General features: G+C 38.3%; 2 protein-coding genes across 3 annotated transcripts in view; both read right to left on the bottom strand.

The window, feature by feature from the left end:
* golga1 (golgin A1) overlaps positions 1-13,580 on the bottom strand; it is a 25,773-nt gene extending 12,193 nt beyond the window's left edge. The window contains exons 1-8 of one of the 2 annotated variants that reach the window (XM_008294993.1): positions 13,578-13,580; positions 8,674-8,806; positions 7,643-7,872; positions 4,432-4,522; positions 2,674-2,748; positions 1,354-1,451; positions 1,234-1,266; positions 143-271 (exon numbers count right to left, since the gene is read on the bottom strand). In XM_008294993.1, coding sequence (XP_008293215.1) covers positions 143-271; positions 1,234-1,266; positions 1,354-1,451; positions 2,674-2,748; positions 4,432-4,522; positions 7,643-7,771 — 555 coding nt within the window. In that variant the 5' untranslated portion in view covers positions 7,772-7,872; positions 8,674-8,806; positions 13,578-13,580. The remainder of the gene's footprint in view (positions 1-142; positions 272-1,233; positions 1,267-1,353; positions 1,452-2,673; positions 2,749-4,431; positions 4,523-7,642; positions 7,873-8,673; positions 8,807-13,577) is intronic. The other variant, XM_008294994.1, reaches the window with a different exon arrangement.
* LOC103367078 (serine/threonine-protein phosphatase 6 catalytic subunit) lies at positions 11,616-16,217 on the bottom strand. The gene is made up of 7 exons (XM_008294995.1): positions 16,118-16,217; positions 15,184-15,279; positions 14,964-15,029; positions 14,716-14,857; positions 14,552-14,631; positions 14,092-14,301; positions 11,616-12,530 (listed from the first exon to the last, which is right to left on the bottom strand). The coding sequence occupies exons 1-7, from the start codon at positions 16,190-16,192 to the stop codon at positions 12,282-12,284; spliced, it is 918 nt and encodes a 305-aa protein (XP_008293217.1). The 5' UTR covers positions 16,193-16,217; the 3' UTR covers positions 11,616-12,281.

The raw sequence follows: 16,217 nt of genomic DNA, 5'->3' as shown, positions 1-16,217 counted from the left end.
CTTTCCTACACAAGGCACATAGACAGCACTGAGTACAAAACGTAGTTCTTTAAATGACCACCGATCCTTTCTGACTTTTTTCCAATTTCCATTTTAAATGAAAAATGTCATGAAAAAAGTTCCAAGCTCCACATGTACGCACCATGTGCTTAACTTTAGCGAGCTCCTGCTGCTGAAAGCCCTCCAGTTCATCCAGGTCATCTCTTTTCTGGAAGAGTGCTAAGCTTTGTTCCATCATCTCCTCTAGCCGGGCTGACATGGCAGCCTTCTCCTAAACAAACACAACAGCTATATTAAAGCTTTATTCCGTTGCATTGTCCACTCCATCCATGCAGGTTTCAAGAGCAGAACTTTAAACTCTTCCAGTGGAGTTTTTGAAATTCTGTAACACTATGGAACTGTTTTCTAAGGTTACCTCCACACTAACATGTTTTCATTTCAAAACAGCGTTTTAAAAGGAAAACGTTCTCCATCCAGACAAGCATTCCACCTCAGTTTCAGAAATAATCGCTGTGCAGACTAGAATGCCCAAGAAGGCATACCATATGACTATTCAGGTACAATGGGTATGCAGGTGCTGGTGTAAGCATGAAGCAGGGGGTTGGGTGTATAGTAGTAGAAAAAACTGAAGAAGCAATGGCAATGGCAAAAAGGAAGACCAAAGATTTCCTTAACTGCACAACAGTTGCTAGCAGAGACAAAAAGGTCAGCAACAAGTGTAATTCAATGTCCACATTGAATTGACCACGAGTAGACGAGGCTGATGTCTTAGTCCTCTTACAGCAAACAATCATGTGATGTGAGCGTGATGAATCAAGAAACACACGTGATAGTACAGTCCAATCAGACAGTAAATGTGTGTCTGTTGTCTAGGCTAACACACCTCTGGAGTTTTAAAACTAAATCAAGGTCAGTTGCATTTCCAAAGGTCTCCATTTTAGGGTTCGTACAACTTCAGAGTAGTGTGGACACTTGGCATGAGCAGAAGCTTCAAATTTCATTAGCAACCAGACACTGCACAGTAGTGACAAATGTGACAGTAGAGATGTGATATCAAGGACCTCAATACCAAACAGCTTAGATGTGAGGGATGTGAGGGATGTGAGGGACTTTTTTATCCTTCGTGTTTGATACAACCAGGAGTTCAATTTAAATATCTTAAATTTGCAAAACGGATTGCAATTCAGTTATACATGATTCAAAACAACATTGAATACTGATTTAAAAACTTACCTTTTCTACACTGGCCATCTTCTCCATCCATTCCTACGGGTAAAGGATAGGAAGAGGTAAGTACACAAGCAATAAACCAGCACTGTTGAGTAATAATAAGTGAGAAAGAGTGGTATTGACCTGATCCTTCTTTTCCAAAGCCAAAGTCATCCCCTCTGCCATTTTGGCTCTGCTGACCTGATGAGATTCATTCTGGTCTTGAAGTTTCTTTATGGATGCTGAGCAGTAAAAGTGAAAGAGAGAGACAAAGAAAGGGAAATATGGAAACCATACAGAAAGGTTTGTATGCAAAAAAATAAATAGATAAATAATAGAAGTTTTAAATAGCAACAGATAGTGGAACTGTTAGTAGCTGTGAAAAAGAGTCAGATTAAGAAGTGCGTTCATCCCAGAAGCAAAAACAGGCAAAGACAAGCGATGCATGGCAACTGACAAAAAACTAAAACGCAGTAAAGCTACTATCTATAAAACATCACAAGGAAAAATGCCCATCAAAGTTTCCTGAACACCAAGGTAATGCCATTATTCTTGTTTTGTTTGAAAAACAGTCCAATACCCTAAAGATTAAGTTTTCTTTACTATCAAACTCACATAAGCAAAGATTTTTCACGTGAAAATGGCTGTAGCTCAGATTTCATGCTTCAGAGGTGCTAGTCCCATAAAGTCCATTAAAAAATAGTGGAGTGGTAAAAAGATGTTTGTGACTCTGAAAACAAACCAACAGCGGACAACAGGGTAGGCAGATTGTGGTCTTCTTTGTCTGGATGGACTTGAGGTCATGTAGTCCTCAAAAAGACTGGTACTCAGGACTATAAATACACTATGAAAAGCAAATCCCAACAATATCAAACAGACACTCTGACATCACAAAAACTGACCAACATATAAATAATAATTCCATCAAAGAGGTGGATAGACCAGTTTCTTCACTGGTAGTAAAGACAAGGAGACCATAGCGCAACTCCACTATAAGACATATTGATATCCAAATATTGTGTGTGGCTGTAGTAAATACCCAAATGTTCACAGACAGTGCTAAAGTAGCGAGTGAACTTCAGTTTTGGTCTAAAAATCAAAATCACATCTTTGGGAGTTGCTGCCACACTTTGTAGGAAACAGGACACGTGTGTGACGTTTATTAAGTCACATAAAAGTGTGGGGGGAATTGAGGGCAGAGAACCAGATATTGTGTACATAACTCTAAAGTCAATGTGCTGAACAAATACCAGTGTAGAAGATGAGAGGATGGATTTTTAGATTAAAAGGAAAAAAAAAAAACATCCAGCACTCCAATAGAAATCCTTTAAAGCCCATGATATTAGCATCTGGAATCAAAAATATCTTAATGAGAGGAAGTGATGATGCACAGGTTATGGTTATTAGAGTGGACAGACAGTTAAAAGAAAGGAAGCTAGTTGGGAGGAGAGTAGAGGTACGTACAATCCTGATGCCTTTCTAATGCAATTTCAAGCTTGTCCTTGGTCTTCTGCATAATTCGTAGCTGCTCAGCGTAGTCTGGTGTTGGGAAGTAGGATGATGGGATGGGGTATCAACAACACACACACACGCACACACACACATTCACACACACACACACACACGAACACGTACGCACGCACATGTGCACACATGCACACACGTACACACGCACGCACGCACGCACGCGCGCGCACACACACACACACACAGAGAACACAACACAAACAACAATGGGGAGCAGGTAGATGACAGTCAAGAGAGGCAGGGAGGAGGTGAACAAAAGGAGAGGGAGAAAACAAAAGGGAAAACATGGTTGAGAAATAATGGAAAGTAAAACAATTAATGATTTTCTTATCTGAGAAAACCATAGTAGTTTAAAGGCAGCATGAGAATATGCAACCTTTAACCTTTACTAAGGGTGCAACGTCACTAAAGCCACCCAAAAGAAAGGCACTAATGCACTGAGAAGAGGAGGGGGGGACAGTCTAAAACTAAGAATATTTTACGTCGTTTTCACCTGAAATAAACACACCACAAACATTGAAACAGTAACAAATTATCATCGTCATTCTGAGACAAACTATAATCACAATTAACAAAACAAATAATGGCTAACACCCTCTTTTTACAGCATGTAGAGCATAGTTAGGTTTAGAAAGAAATCAGCCATTCTGCTTTAAATTCAAAACAGGAGAGGGACACTGCTCTTCTAAGGCAACCACAGCTCAGCTTTCACTGGTAAATTTAAATGGTTGAGAGAGTGAAGGGCCAAATAAACTTAATAATCTGTATTTGTAACACTATCACAGCTAACCTGACATTGATATCATGATGCATGCCATTTCTGATAAGCTGCCACTATCTTGCTGTGAAACTGACTCACTTAAGCTTAGAATCTAGCTCTCAGGCAAAATTACAGCAAACTGAACTGAAGGCAATGAATCAATCAGGCTCACAAAGTGTTGCAGTTGTGTCACAGAAAGATAAAAGCTAGACTGACTCTGTAATGCACTCTAAACTACAACACTTACTCAAGCATTTACATCGTCCAGCTTTCAAACTAGTTACTGACAGAATTTTATCACATTTCTTTGGCAAAGACAGATTAAGCTGAAGCTGCTGACAGGCTCCTAGATTTAGAGGCAATCATTCTAGGCGTACCTAAAAGTAATACTACCAAGACCAATGTTTTATCCAATATAGTGCCTATAACATGGATAAAATTTGTCGTAATTATTCTATTTGTCTGTTTCCATAGGTGTTCACATGGTTATTCCCGTGTGGTTAAACTCATCATTATCAAATTTCTGAAGTGCTTCTGTTCATGATGGGTAGGACTGTTTGCAGAGCAGCAGACAAAGTAAAACTACCTGTATTTTACTGTGCTTGATGTTTGTCTAAAGGCAACATGCTGTGAACTGATAGTTTATTACATCATTAATAGACAAAATATTAGTGTAAATTATTGATCAACACTGTACTTAGATTTTAGGTTAATGTATTAGCCCTCTGTGAGATAATAATCATGTGAGTTAGAAAAAAAAATCAGATGTTCTTTCACTGTCCAACAGTTGGAAGAGGGTGTATCACTTGCAGCCCTGTGCACTGTGGTACATGGTGCACTTGAGTTTAAATGCAACTGTTTCTGAGTACTGATCTCTCCGGAAAGCCTCAGGCTGACTCATTTAACTTGCTTAACGTTAGTCTAACTTGTCCTACCTGATAGCTTGGCCTCCAGCTTCCTGATCTGATCGTTTCTTCTGAGGAGCTGGGCGGGCAGGTCATCCCTGGAGCTGCTGCCATCAGATGCCTAAAGATACACAGAGTATTACAGAGCTGCAACAAATCATCGAATGAACAGTAAGACGATCAACAGAAAGTTGGTGAGCAACTATTTTAATAGCTGTCTAATGATTTTATTGATTTTCCAAACAAAAGGATCAAATATTCTAGGGTTTCAGCTGCCCTAATGTAAATGTTTGCTGCTTTCTTTCATGTTATACAAAAGTAAACTAAAAAAAAAAAAAAACAACAAACAATATTAGCATCCGCACTGAGAAAATGTCAATTGAAAGAGTTTGAACATTTTATAGACCTACAAGTATTAAATAACAAGTTAATTTTAAACAGTAAGAAATCGGTAAGTTGTAAGAGATTAAGCATTTTAATGGTAAGCATTGCTCTATTTGCTACGTCTCGAATCTAATGATCCATCCGAATTCCCTGGACATCATTTATCAAATCCAACATCTGAAGTTTATCCTTGATGTTTTATATCACCGAAAGATGCTCTGTAATCTTATTGCAGAGTTGCTATGCTACAGATCCCACCATACCATATCATGTCATTGGTATTTAGCCAGTGGGCTGCAAGAAAACCATAAGTATATGAAATGGATGATGTGCAAACAAGCAGGATAAACTGTGGCATACAGACTACTATGTTGTCGTCCTACCAAAATCACAATGTCACATATCGGCTAGCAGTATTGTTACTCGGCCACTTCACTAAATTATTTAGGAAGTGCAACTGAGACAACACCACAGCCTCAGGAGTCTGGCCCTGCCAGTGAGAGATGACACCATCTTGTTTGCACCAATGAACAGAGCTTTTACACAGATATGGATTTTATTTACAAGCATTGAGAGCAACATTGGTCTTCAAAACAATAAGGGAAGAGCTAGACAAAACTGTCACTGCATGCATGCATGCATGAACGCACTGAAGAAGGTCCAAATAAGCAGCCATACCAATCAAACAAAAAGAAAGATAAAATAAACTCTGACTATGTTTTGTGATGACACAAAAAGGGAATCTGTCATGCAGAGCTAAATACTGAACAGCAGCTTGGCCTTAAGACAAAGTAAAACATGGAACGACCCAATAGTCAGAGGGTTAGAACACAAACCATATGAGCACATACACTCTGAGCGATGGATCTTCCATTTGATTCCCGACTGGCCAGATCATTTGTTGCACATCATTCCCCTGCTCTCACCCTGTTTTTCTCACTTCACTGTCTGATCAAAGAAAGGCTAAAAATTCTTTTTTTTCTTTCTTTCTTTCTTTTTTTTTTTAAATAGAAAATAAAAACCAACTAACTAAAACTAACACCTGACTATTTATTTAACTCCAGCCAGCTACTTCCATATAGGAATTTCTGATTCAAGTAAAATAGGTTTGAATAACAAGTTGCAATTTGCTGTGTGTACATTTTAAGACCACTAGCTGTCATTTTTAAACATGCAAACATAATAATAAAGAATCATGATTATGTGTCTGTACCACAGCAGTGTCCTGCCAATAGACAACAGAGGATCATCTTTAGTGTTTGATAAATATTAGCAGAATAACTGATGAAACATTACAAAATGCATTGATTGCACAGACATTTTCATTAGACAGAAAACAACAGAAAACACTGGTGGCTGAAACAGGACGATTGTGCAGTAAGCAATAAAATGTTAACTGAAAGCACTGCTGGGTCAGAATACACTACACATACACTTATGGGCTTAATGTAAGAATTTATGCTTTTTTACACTGCGCTTTATACAGCTAAAGGAGATTAGAAGTTGAGATGATTCAGTGGATTCACATGATTTGAGTCAAGTGATTCACTCTAGTTATTTTTGGTGCTGGTTGATTTTCTACATAATTGATTACCAATATGTAGGGCCAAATAAGACAAGGGAGCAAAAACGTGTTCCCCTTAAATTAACATTGTGTATTTTGGTTGAATAACAGTACATTTACACTTCTAGTAAGACAACACATTCACAATCTAACCAGGTTTAATGACTCTTATTACAATCAGTTAGCAGTAGGTGTGGTTTTAAACATTACAGATGTTTACAAACTGTGTGAGCTAAAATGTATGTGAAGCCTAATTTTCACATATTTCACTGTATATCTACAACCAGGTAGACAACCTCACAAAGCATATGAAAAATTTAGATCAGTGTAGATGATGGAACAAGGGCATAAGAATGTACAAAAGGCCACCAAATTTGGGCTATTGCATCAAAAAATTCTGGCTACTCCATATCCTTGTTGAAAGCCCTGAGTGTCCTGCTTACACACACTAAGTACAAAAGAGACCAACCCACTAAGTCATCCTGGTTTTATAATAATAGCACTGCCCAGGTGGTTACTACTTCAAAAGTCAGCCGAAGTTTCGAAGATTACCTTGACCTCAATTTCCGGGACTTTTCAGTGACTTTCAGAGTGACACATGACATGTAACAAATGATGATGGAACATCATCCATCCATAGTCCCTCTGTTACTGCTGTATTTAACTGTCAACAATGAAACAGCAGAACAAAAACAAAACCATTGTCTTCATAGTTAATTTCACAAGAGAATTAATCAAATGTCTGCCTTTTCATTATCATGCAAGCAATGACAAAAAATGGCTTTAAGGCTTTCATGTTTTAGTGATAAACTGCTGACGTTTGGTTACTATTAATTACCTATTAATTTCATAATTAAATTTAAATGCTTCTTCTTGAGAACATTACTGAAAGATGCTATACTAATCACAACTTCATATTGGCAGTGATGGAGATTGGTGGTAAAAGGCTTTAATGCTGCCACAGAGAGGATTACTAATGCTGCTGGACCACAGCCATCAGCATCAACAGAAGCTGATAGAGAATCTCTGACATTAAGACAACTGGCCTAAATATTACAGTGCTGCCACACGGGGGACACACAATCATCATTCCAAAGCTGGTAATGTCTTCACCTTCTAAACTAAATCACTACTTATTTTCAATTAAATCCATAAAAATATTGTTAAGTGTGCAATCGTTCATCCAAGCAGTGTTTGGTCATGCACTAGAAGTATAGCAAAACATTTTTAAAAAACACATACACAAGAAGAAACTGTGAAACATAACTCTAGTGATGATTTCACAGTACTTACAAAGTCATCCCCTGAGTCTGCCCCCACTGAGGTGATGGATTCCTTGCTGATGGTGCGGGGTATACGAACACCACTCTTTGGTGCTGTGGCCGCCTCCTCTGCAATCTTCTTCTTCAATTTGGCAAACATATTGTTCCTTTCAATGTCACTTTCTTAGTGCAATTTGCAGCCACGTCTTTATGCAGCACCAGTTTAAAGAGCTTTGCACTGGTATTTCCATTCTGCTACATCTAGAAAAAGAAAAGAGACGGTTAATAAAATGCCAAGATTGATAACAGTAGCAATCTCTTTTTTTAACAATCCTATGCTACATTGTTGTAATCTAGTACAGTTTTTTTTTCCCTGGCATCTATTCTTGGCATGATATAATTAGTGTGCTATTTTGACATATCAATGACAGCAGTAAAAAAATGGCTGTGGTTGTTTAATCTGTCTGCTAAAGGCCACTTCCAGCTGTTTTTAGTACTGATAAATTTATTTATTTTTAATCAGTGTTTGTCAAACACACGTTACAACTGCTTGCAAGACAAAATGTTTCCAACAGTTGTCCGATAATTCCGGTTACACCAAGCAGATGACAACCTTCTGAATACCTCTGTTGTCATGCAAACTGCACCAGACTTTTTAATGTTTGTCACTACAAGATGTGTTGTTTGTAAAGTTCCGAAAATCTAATACTGGAAAAGGGATTATCAAAAATAAATGCACTGAAAAGCAAAACCAGATTTTGACAAAGCCTTCTCAGAATGTGAAACTAAATATTTTTCCATGGTTGGGCTCGAATGTACCGTTCACTAACTCTACATTCTAGCTAAACTGTGAATGGCTTCGGCCATATATTGCAAAAGCTAAGTGTGTCTAATCAATGTTCATGCAATTATTTAATGCGTAATTACTCTGTCAGACTATGTTTTGACATATAGCTAGCCAGCTAGCTCTCTTAGCCTTAACAATGACAGTCAACGTTACCACCACCGAGTAATGTTAGCTATCGTTAGCCGGCTAGTTAACTGGAGTCGCCTTTCTCTTACCATAAAAACTTCGAATAAAATATCCGTCCTTGGCGATTTCAGGGTGCTCAATGACTGTACGATTGCTATTTCTCCGCACACTCAAATACAAGTACAGCTTTGGCAGTCGGTCGGGGTACCAGCTCGCTACTGTCTCGCCTCACAAGCTAGAAGCTGCTCGTTGGTGAGCTACACGTAATCAGCCGACACAGATGACTGACGACGTCACGGCGAACCCGCTGCTCATTGGACGGAAGAACTGAGTGGAGCCGCAACACGCGCCGCCTACAGGCAGAAAAAGCAAGTAGCAACAGTTTTACACCACGCGCATGAATTATTTCCTAAATAGTTGCTACATTTTAATTATTTCATGCTGAATACTTGAGATTTCATACCAGCGTGGATGACTGTCCCACTCAAAGGATGTGCAAAAGTTGTTTTTTAAACTGAACTAAAGTGAAAACAGCTTATGTGCAGTCTATGAGAGAGGAGGGTGCAAGCCACCAAAATGTCCCCTTATAGTAATTGCATTACTTCCAAGTTAAACAGTAGGCTTTTGGCTCTTGTGTAAAATTAAAAACTAACAGTTTGGATTAACTATATTAAAAATACAGGTCCCACTTAGGAACTCAATGCAACTGAAGTACACCTCTCCCTACTGAAGTTTCAATCTTTTTTTAGGACTTCATATGTCCACCTTCATTTATGATGAAAGACTCAGTCTTCCTCTGCATGGAGAATACCAGTATGGCACAAATATCTGGAAAGATTTTGTGTCTTGTGTGATTTTGGCAGCGTGGTTACGGATAGTCCTGTCCTTTTCCATCTTTGTAAAGTTTTGCAATCAGTTCCTCTTACATTTCTTTTCCATGTGGAGCCATGATGCAGACATGCATATAGGCACAGCACATAGGTCCAAAAATAATGTGCTCACAGACCATTTTATAACAATGTCCGTGCAGTTAGGTCAATTGGAAATCACAAATGTTCTGAATTTTGTGTCAGTGATCAGAAATGTATTTGTTTTTGTTTTAGTGAGTCTACTTTGGGGCCTGTGTTTTCACTATCGTCTTTCACAAGTTTGTTTTTGACTATTCATATGAGGAAATTTTCTATTTATTAACTTAGAAAGAATGCACTTATCGAGGGAAGATACAATTTGTAATAATTTTGCATTGAAGTGATTTCACACAGGGGCACACTCACTTCTACTGTATTAACAGTTTCTCTAACCAGTTCACTCTTATTGCTATGGACATTTCTCCAGAAGCTGTGTGCCTAAAATAAATGCTTTCTTTCATGTTGGATTATTATTGCAAAGTCTGAAAATTATTCGCTCATGTCAAATGACACCCAAAAGTTGAGGCAAACACTATTTTCTTTGTCTTTTTCTCTCAAACCTTTTTATTCTATTTCTACATCAGGAAATTGTCCAAGCTACAGTTTCACAAATGAAGGTTATTTTGGAGTTTATTAAATGATGTGTTCCACTAAATCCATCAAGAATTGAGGATCGATGAACTAATTAAAAATAAATAGTACTAACCTTGAGACCGAAATGATTAATCTTCAGTCAAAAGAAAGCTCCTCATTAATACATTTGATAATTATTGTAATTTTCAAGCAAATATTCTTAACATTGGCTGATTTTAGTAACAATGCTGGTCATTAGGGTGCGAGCACCCAAAGTGGGTGCGAAGACCCTATTGGAACTGCTTGGGTTTATTATTATTTCTTTATGACAATGAAACGCGTTTTTGAGGTACACAACGTAATCACACTCTCACCAAACTCGCCACACACATCAGACCCAGCGAAAAATTTTATAATTAGGGGTAAATACTCACCTCAATAGCAAAATGGTTTAACAGCGCCCCCTACAAAATTACAAAAAATGGGCCCCTGAACACGGCCATTTATGGCCGATTTCAAAATCTATCTCCTCCTAGGGGGTAAGTCGTAGACACTTGATATTTGGCAAGCACAAAGTACATGATGTGGTGATTAAAAGTTATCAAAACGCTCCGCAAAAGTCTGATGGTTTAGAAATGGCGGCCCGTGCAATATTGATCAATGGCCATTTTGGCCATTTTTTTGGTGTTTTTGGCATTCAACGGAGTCCCGTCGGAAGGCCGTTACATCTACACCTACAAGATTGGGTGGGGATGTGTAGCAGGTCAGGACACACAAAAAAGTTAATTGGCGCCAAGCCCTAAACTCAACAGGAAGTCCGCCATTTTGAAAAAACATGGTCAGAATTTTGCGATTTTGGCTCATTTTGGGCCATTTTTAGCCATTTTCAAAATCTGTCTCCTCCTAGGGGGTAAGTCGTACACATTTCAAATTCGGTCAGCACAAACTACACGACGTGGTGAATAAAAGTTAGCAAAATACTCGACAAAACTCTGATGGTTTGGAAATGGTGGGCCGGGCAATTTGCATCAATGGCCATTTTGCCCATTTTTTGGGTGTTTTCGGCATTCAACGGGGTGCTGTCGGAAGGCCGTTTCATCTACACCTACAAGATTCGGTGGGCATGTGTAGCAGGTTGGGACGCACATCGACTGTCTCAGTCGCACTCCCGCGAGAAGTGAGGACCCGACCAATGCCGCTTGCGGCTTTAATTTTTGTTTTGGACTGTAAAATTAAAGAATTTTCTCATTAAAATAAACAAAATGCTTATGACTTTTCAAAACTTGCCTATACATTATGACAGTAACATAAGCTACTGTAGTCTTTGTAGACATGTGAGACAAACACAGACACTCCAATACAAAAGCTACCTTGACAGTTACATACCGTACAAACCGGAGAATACAGTACGTCAACTGGCACGATCTGTTTCTTTATGTTGGTTTTTATGCCATTAATAGGGTGATGCTTGAAGATCATAGTATTTAATATTGAATATCACAAGCTATTTTCTGATCAGGCATCAAATCATTGTTTTCCCCTCACCAATGTAATGATTTTTCATAGTTCTTTAATTAAAAACAGAGTGGCAACACACAGAAAAATAATAATTACAAGAGCTGATTCCAAACCTGGAAATTACAGAGAATTTTTAAGGTACCACAGTTTTAACAATACTACTAATACATAGTACATATCAGCTCTCAGGTTTACATGTTTATTTATAAGATCACATAATAACACTAAATGTGTAACTTCATTGAAACTTGTCAGAATAGATGTCATTTTTGCTTTCGTGCAGTGCTTTTCTTATCTTACAAACAGTAGATACATTACCATACCAAATTAAAATGGAACATTCTAGAACACTGCATGTGCAATTTGCTCAGCAGTGAGTTTTCACTATAAAGTGAAGTGGAGATTTATAAATACTAACATTTTACAAAGGTCAGTTGATTTTTTTGTCTTTCCTCTAATACAACAGTAAGGTGACAATGCTCAGCAAGCTTACTTTGCTGTAATGATTTCAGCTTCAGAGTGATGGCATTAAATGCACAGAGCGGGAATAGCAGTTGAGAGTTGGCACCAAGAAAAGCACTGTAAATACTCTAAATGTATTGTACAAAATATATATGGGTTCACAAGTGCTGATGCCACTGTCCCAGTCATTATCTGTACACTGAACAAATGGCTGCGCTACGTCAGCTTGAATGTGCTTACAGGAAATAAGGTGTTGTTGTTCGGGGTGGAATGACTCTTTCAGAGTCAGGCACTGCTCTGAACAGCTTTGGCTCTCTTGTGTTAGCATCTTTGAATACCATGATGGAGGCAATGTTGCCACAGCGGTAGCAGTAGTTGGGGGCCGACCACACTGTGACCAACTTCTCGTCAAACATGAACTTGTAGCCTTCATGGACGAGTTGATGCGCCCTGCAGATCAGCTTCAGGTTGTTTATGTGAACAAACTTCAGTTGTTGGAATACACAGGGAAAGAAAGGAAGGAGAAAAAGAGAAAAAAATGTTAAAACCCCAAAACACAGCTAAGGTGAATACACACAAGTTTTTCTCCTTTGCCTGAATTACATCTTTTTCACTTGCACACTGTCTTGTTGCAATCTTGGACAGTGCAGTCTATAAGGAAACTATTTACAATTTTATTACTGAAAATAAAATACAGCAGATATTGCTAATTTATCAGTTTCAGACACTGAGTGATTACACGGAAGTGCCACTGCATGTGCTGTCAGGTTTTTCTCCAGACGAAATTGTGATTGTAGAGCCAGGCTAGTGGGACATGCTTTGAAACACCACATACAACAAGAGCAACACTTTTGCTTAACAATAAACAAATATTACAGACACCGCAGTACATGGACAAACAAGTCAAACAACAATTTGAGGTAGAGAAGTACTAGAGAGATTTCCAGAGAGGTAGGGACTTCATAGGTCTGTGCATTCTAAAGGAAGCACCAGTGTAGAGTTACGGGAGGGGGATACACAGAACTTTGGTTGTATAATTATTAATATTATTAGTAGTAGTAATGCAATCAGTGACCAGAGAGGGAGTTTAGCTATGCATCAATGGACAGGAGGGGGACTAGTCCAGGTCCACTGTCAGAATTAATGTAGTCCACAATCATGAAGTGGTTTCTGATCATTTTTTTTTTACTAAAAATCAACAATTAAAAAAAAAAAAGCAAATCTGTGTATTTCTATCCACGACAATGTTGCAAACATTAGAAAATGAACAACTGGTGAGTTTTTTTTTCCTGGTGGGTGCAAATAAACCAAAACAGAAGATTAAAAAACATTATGCAGTTGAAAAACTCTCTAGTCAAACCTCAAACTGTAGGAAACAACAAAGGAAATATGACTTTTCTACCACTGTTTTGTCTCTGCGATGGAGGGGAAGCTTCAGAGACTGTTTAAGTCACAAGCTTCATATAGGTCTACATATATTTGCTAATTCTGTCTCCACTGCAGTATTCCACATTTTGCTTGTATTAATGCACCAACTTTTCTATGACAGTCAAGTACAGAAATCTTTTTCGAAATCTGAAACATGAGGGGTCTAGGGTGCTTTGTGGACTTTAAGCATCTACACTATTAGACTATATTTTACTATTTAGTGGGTGCAAAGAGTAAATGGTACATATTTTTTAAACGCTTAATGAAAGTAACATTGCAATTAGTAATAAGGAACTGCACAGGACAGAACATTTTAAACTTGAAATTAACTCCAAAGTTACTGTTTCAGTCATATAGTTTCATGTAATTAATTAATATGATTATTTATTAGATACCGTTTGTTGTTTTGTTTGTTTGTTTTTTTCAGAAAAAAAAGTTACCTAGGCAGGTTCCCAGAAATATGCTGATATGCTGGGCACTTCACTTTGTACAGCATGTTTCCATTGGAAAAGATTATAAACACAATAAAAGCAGGGATGGCTTTATGATCTAACAAACCTAACCTTAATGTACACAAGTAAACGTTGTAAGTAAGTTAAAAAAAAACAAAAAAACTACCTCATTTGTAACCTTTGCACCAAACAGCCAGCCAGCTCCTCTGGGGCTGATGGCCCAGGTATCCACGTCTTCAGGGTCTGACCACACCAGGTCACAAAACGCTCCTTTGTGAGGGATCTCCTGATTGCGTTCAATGGTTCGAATTTGGTCTAGGGTCTTTATGTCTGGAGAGAGGCCCCCGTGGACACACAAGATCTGCTCATCCATCAGCTGACAGAAAACAACAAAAAACAGAATTGTTAGGAAATGGCACACACATTTTACTTATGATGAAAACTGGGAAAGCCTGATGAGGTGGGGTCTAAACTTTTGTCTGGGGGGACAACGGGCATGCATTAGAAGACAACTTCACATTTGTAAGACTGAAACATTTATACTGTAATCTGCTGTGTTAAATGAAACTGTAGAAAGTTGTAAGATGGAAAATAACCACTGACTACTGTAACACTTCAATACTTACAGCCGCAACTGTTAGCATATCGAAGACTTTTGTGCAATACCGCCAGGCATTGGCATTTCCATATTTGGTCTGGCACTCATCTGTAAGACAAAGTGACAAAAATGCGATGAGTGATCAGGAAGTTGGCAGTTGCAGATCATCAGAATACATAAATTACATCTCACCATAAAAGCCATAAACTTGGGTGATCTGCCTGCTCTCGTGGTTTCCACGAAGAAGCGTGATGCGGTCGGGCCATTTGGCTTTTAGCACCAGCAGGTAGGTGAACGTCTCCAAGCTGTAATATCCTCGGTCAACAAAGTCGCCCTACAGATGACAGAGGGTTAATACAGATGCTGTGCCAAAACAATGTATTAAAAGAAAACATTGAGACTGATGCATTTTAAGTTCAAACTCATATAAATAAACCCACCATGAAGATGTAATTTGTGTCTGGAACCTGGCCACCGGTTCGGAAAAGTTCACAGAGATCATAAAACTGCAATGCAAAGAGATAAAAATTTTGTGCAATAATTGCATATCTGTACAACAGGCAAAAACTAGAACTATGTTAAGATGTTGCATGATGTGATTACAGTCACATTAACAGTGCTGCATAGAAATACAAGGATGTTTTTGGACACTCGTTTTACCTGTCCATGTATGTCTCCACACACTGTTACAGGAGTAGAAACAGGCTGAACGTTGGACTCCTCCAGCAGAAGATCACACACATAGTCACATAACCTCTGTATAGATTAAATAATAGCACACAGACATAAGCGACAGGGCTTCAGCTGTATTCATTGCTTTTAAATTAGACTTATTTCATAACAAAATTGTGAGAATTCAATTAACTCTGTACTTAACATGATATATAGATGGGTTTTCTACATAAAATAATAGAATAGAATAATAGAAATAAAATAGAGAAGAAATCTGTTTATATTTGAACTAAATAAAATTAAAAAAAATATATATAAGGCTCATAAATGAGATCAAGTCATTCTGATTGATTTAAAACATTTCAGTCACAATAAATGGCCTGCAATCAGTTTTTTGCAATTAGAAACTTGCATTATATGAGTTGGTCTGGCAAAAACAAGTGGAGTAGTAAGCTATGATAATGTAGAGCACAAATCAGGTAAAATCATGCAGAAGCACCCACGGGTGGATATCAGGTTTTGGTTTTGGCAAACTTCCTTTTTTGGCACAGCACGGATGACAAACATGGGTTATAAACATTGAGCTGTCAACCCAGCATCAACACAGCTAGCATCATCTGATTGCGGTTTGAACGTCGGGAGATAAAAAACGTATCAAAGCAGGTCATTCTCACCCCTGCCCCCAAATCATTTGCTAGGACAGCTGGACTTGTCTTGTGCTGCAGCAGCTAAGCTGAACTATAAACGTGAAGGTTTAGACTTCACTGCAAAGAGATGAAGTCGGCAGGCTAGCATCACTAGCTAGCTGAAGCTAACGTAAGCGAATTACGCCGTTACAACGTAAAACAGCGACGACAAAACGTTGTCATTATAAGCTTAGTATTTGAATTTCTCACGAACATCTCGATGAAGTCGTATTTACCTTGAGGTCATTTTCTGGAAGGTATTTACACTGTTTTGCAATCTCCGCATATTTATCCAAATCTAGAGGCGCCATTGTAGCTAGATAGTCTAGCTGCGCA

The sequence above is a fragment of the Stegastes partitus genome, unplaced genomic scaffold (genome assembly GCF_000690725.1).
Source record: "Stegastes partitus isolate 25-593 unplaced genomic scaffold, Stegastes_partitus-1.0.2 Scaffold1013, whole genome shotgun sequence".
Classification (NCBI taxonomy): domain Eukaryota; kingdom Metazoa; phylum Chordata; class Actinopteri; family Pomacentridae; genus Stegastes; species Stegastes partitus.
The sequence above is the reverse complement of the archived record's forward strand: the minus strand, read 5'-3'. Positions and strand labels throughout refer to the sequence as shown.

Bases quoted from the DNA above. Each gene is read 5' to 3' on its own strand.
- LOC103367078 (XM_008294995.1), bottom strand. From the start codon at position 16,192: ATGGCGCCTCTAGATTTGGATAAATATGCGGAGATTGCAAAACAGTGT. The intron at 14,302-14,551 runs GTAAGTATTGAA...GTTTTCTGTCAG, and splicing joins ATATGCTAACAGTTGCGGCT to CTGATGGATGAGCAGATCTT. The intron at 12,531-14,091 runs GTAGTTTTTTTG...CAACAACTGAAG, and splicing joins GTGCAAAGGTTACAAATGAG to TTTGTTCACATAAACAACCT.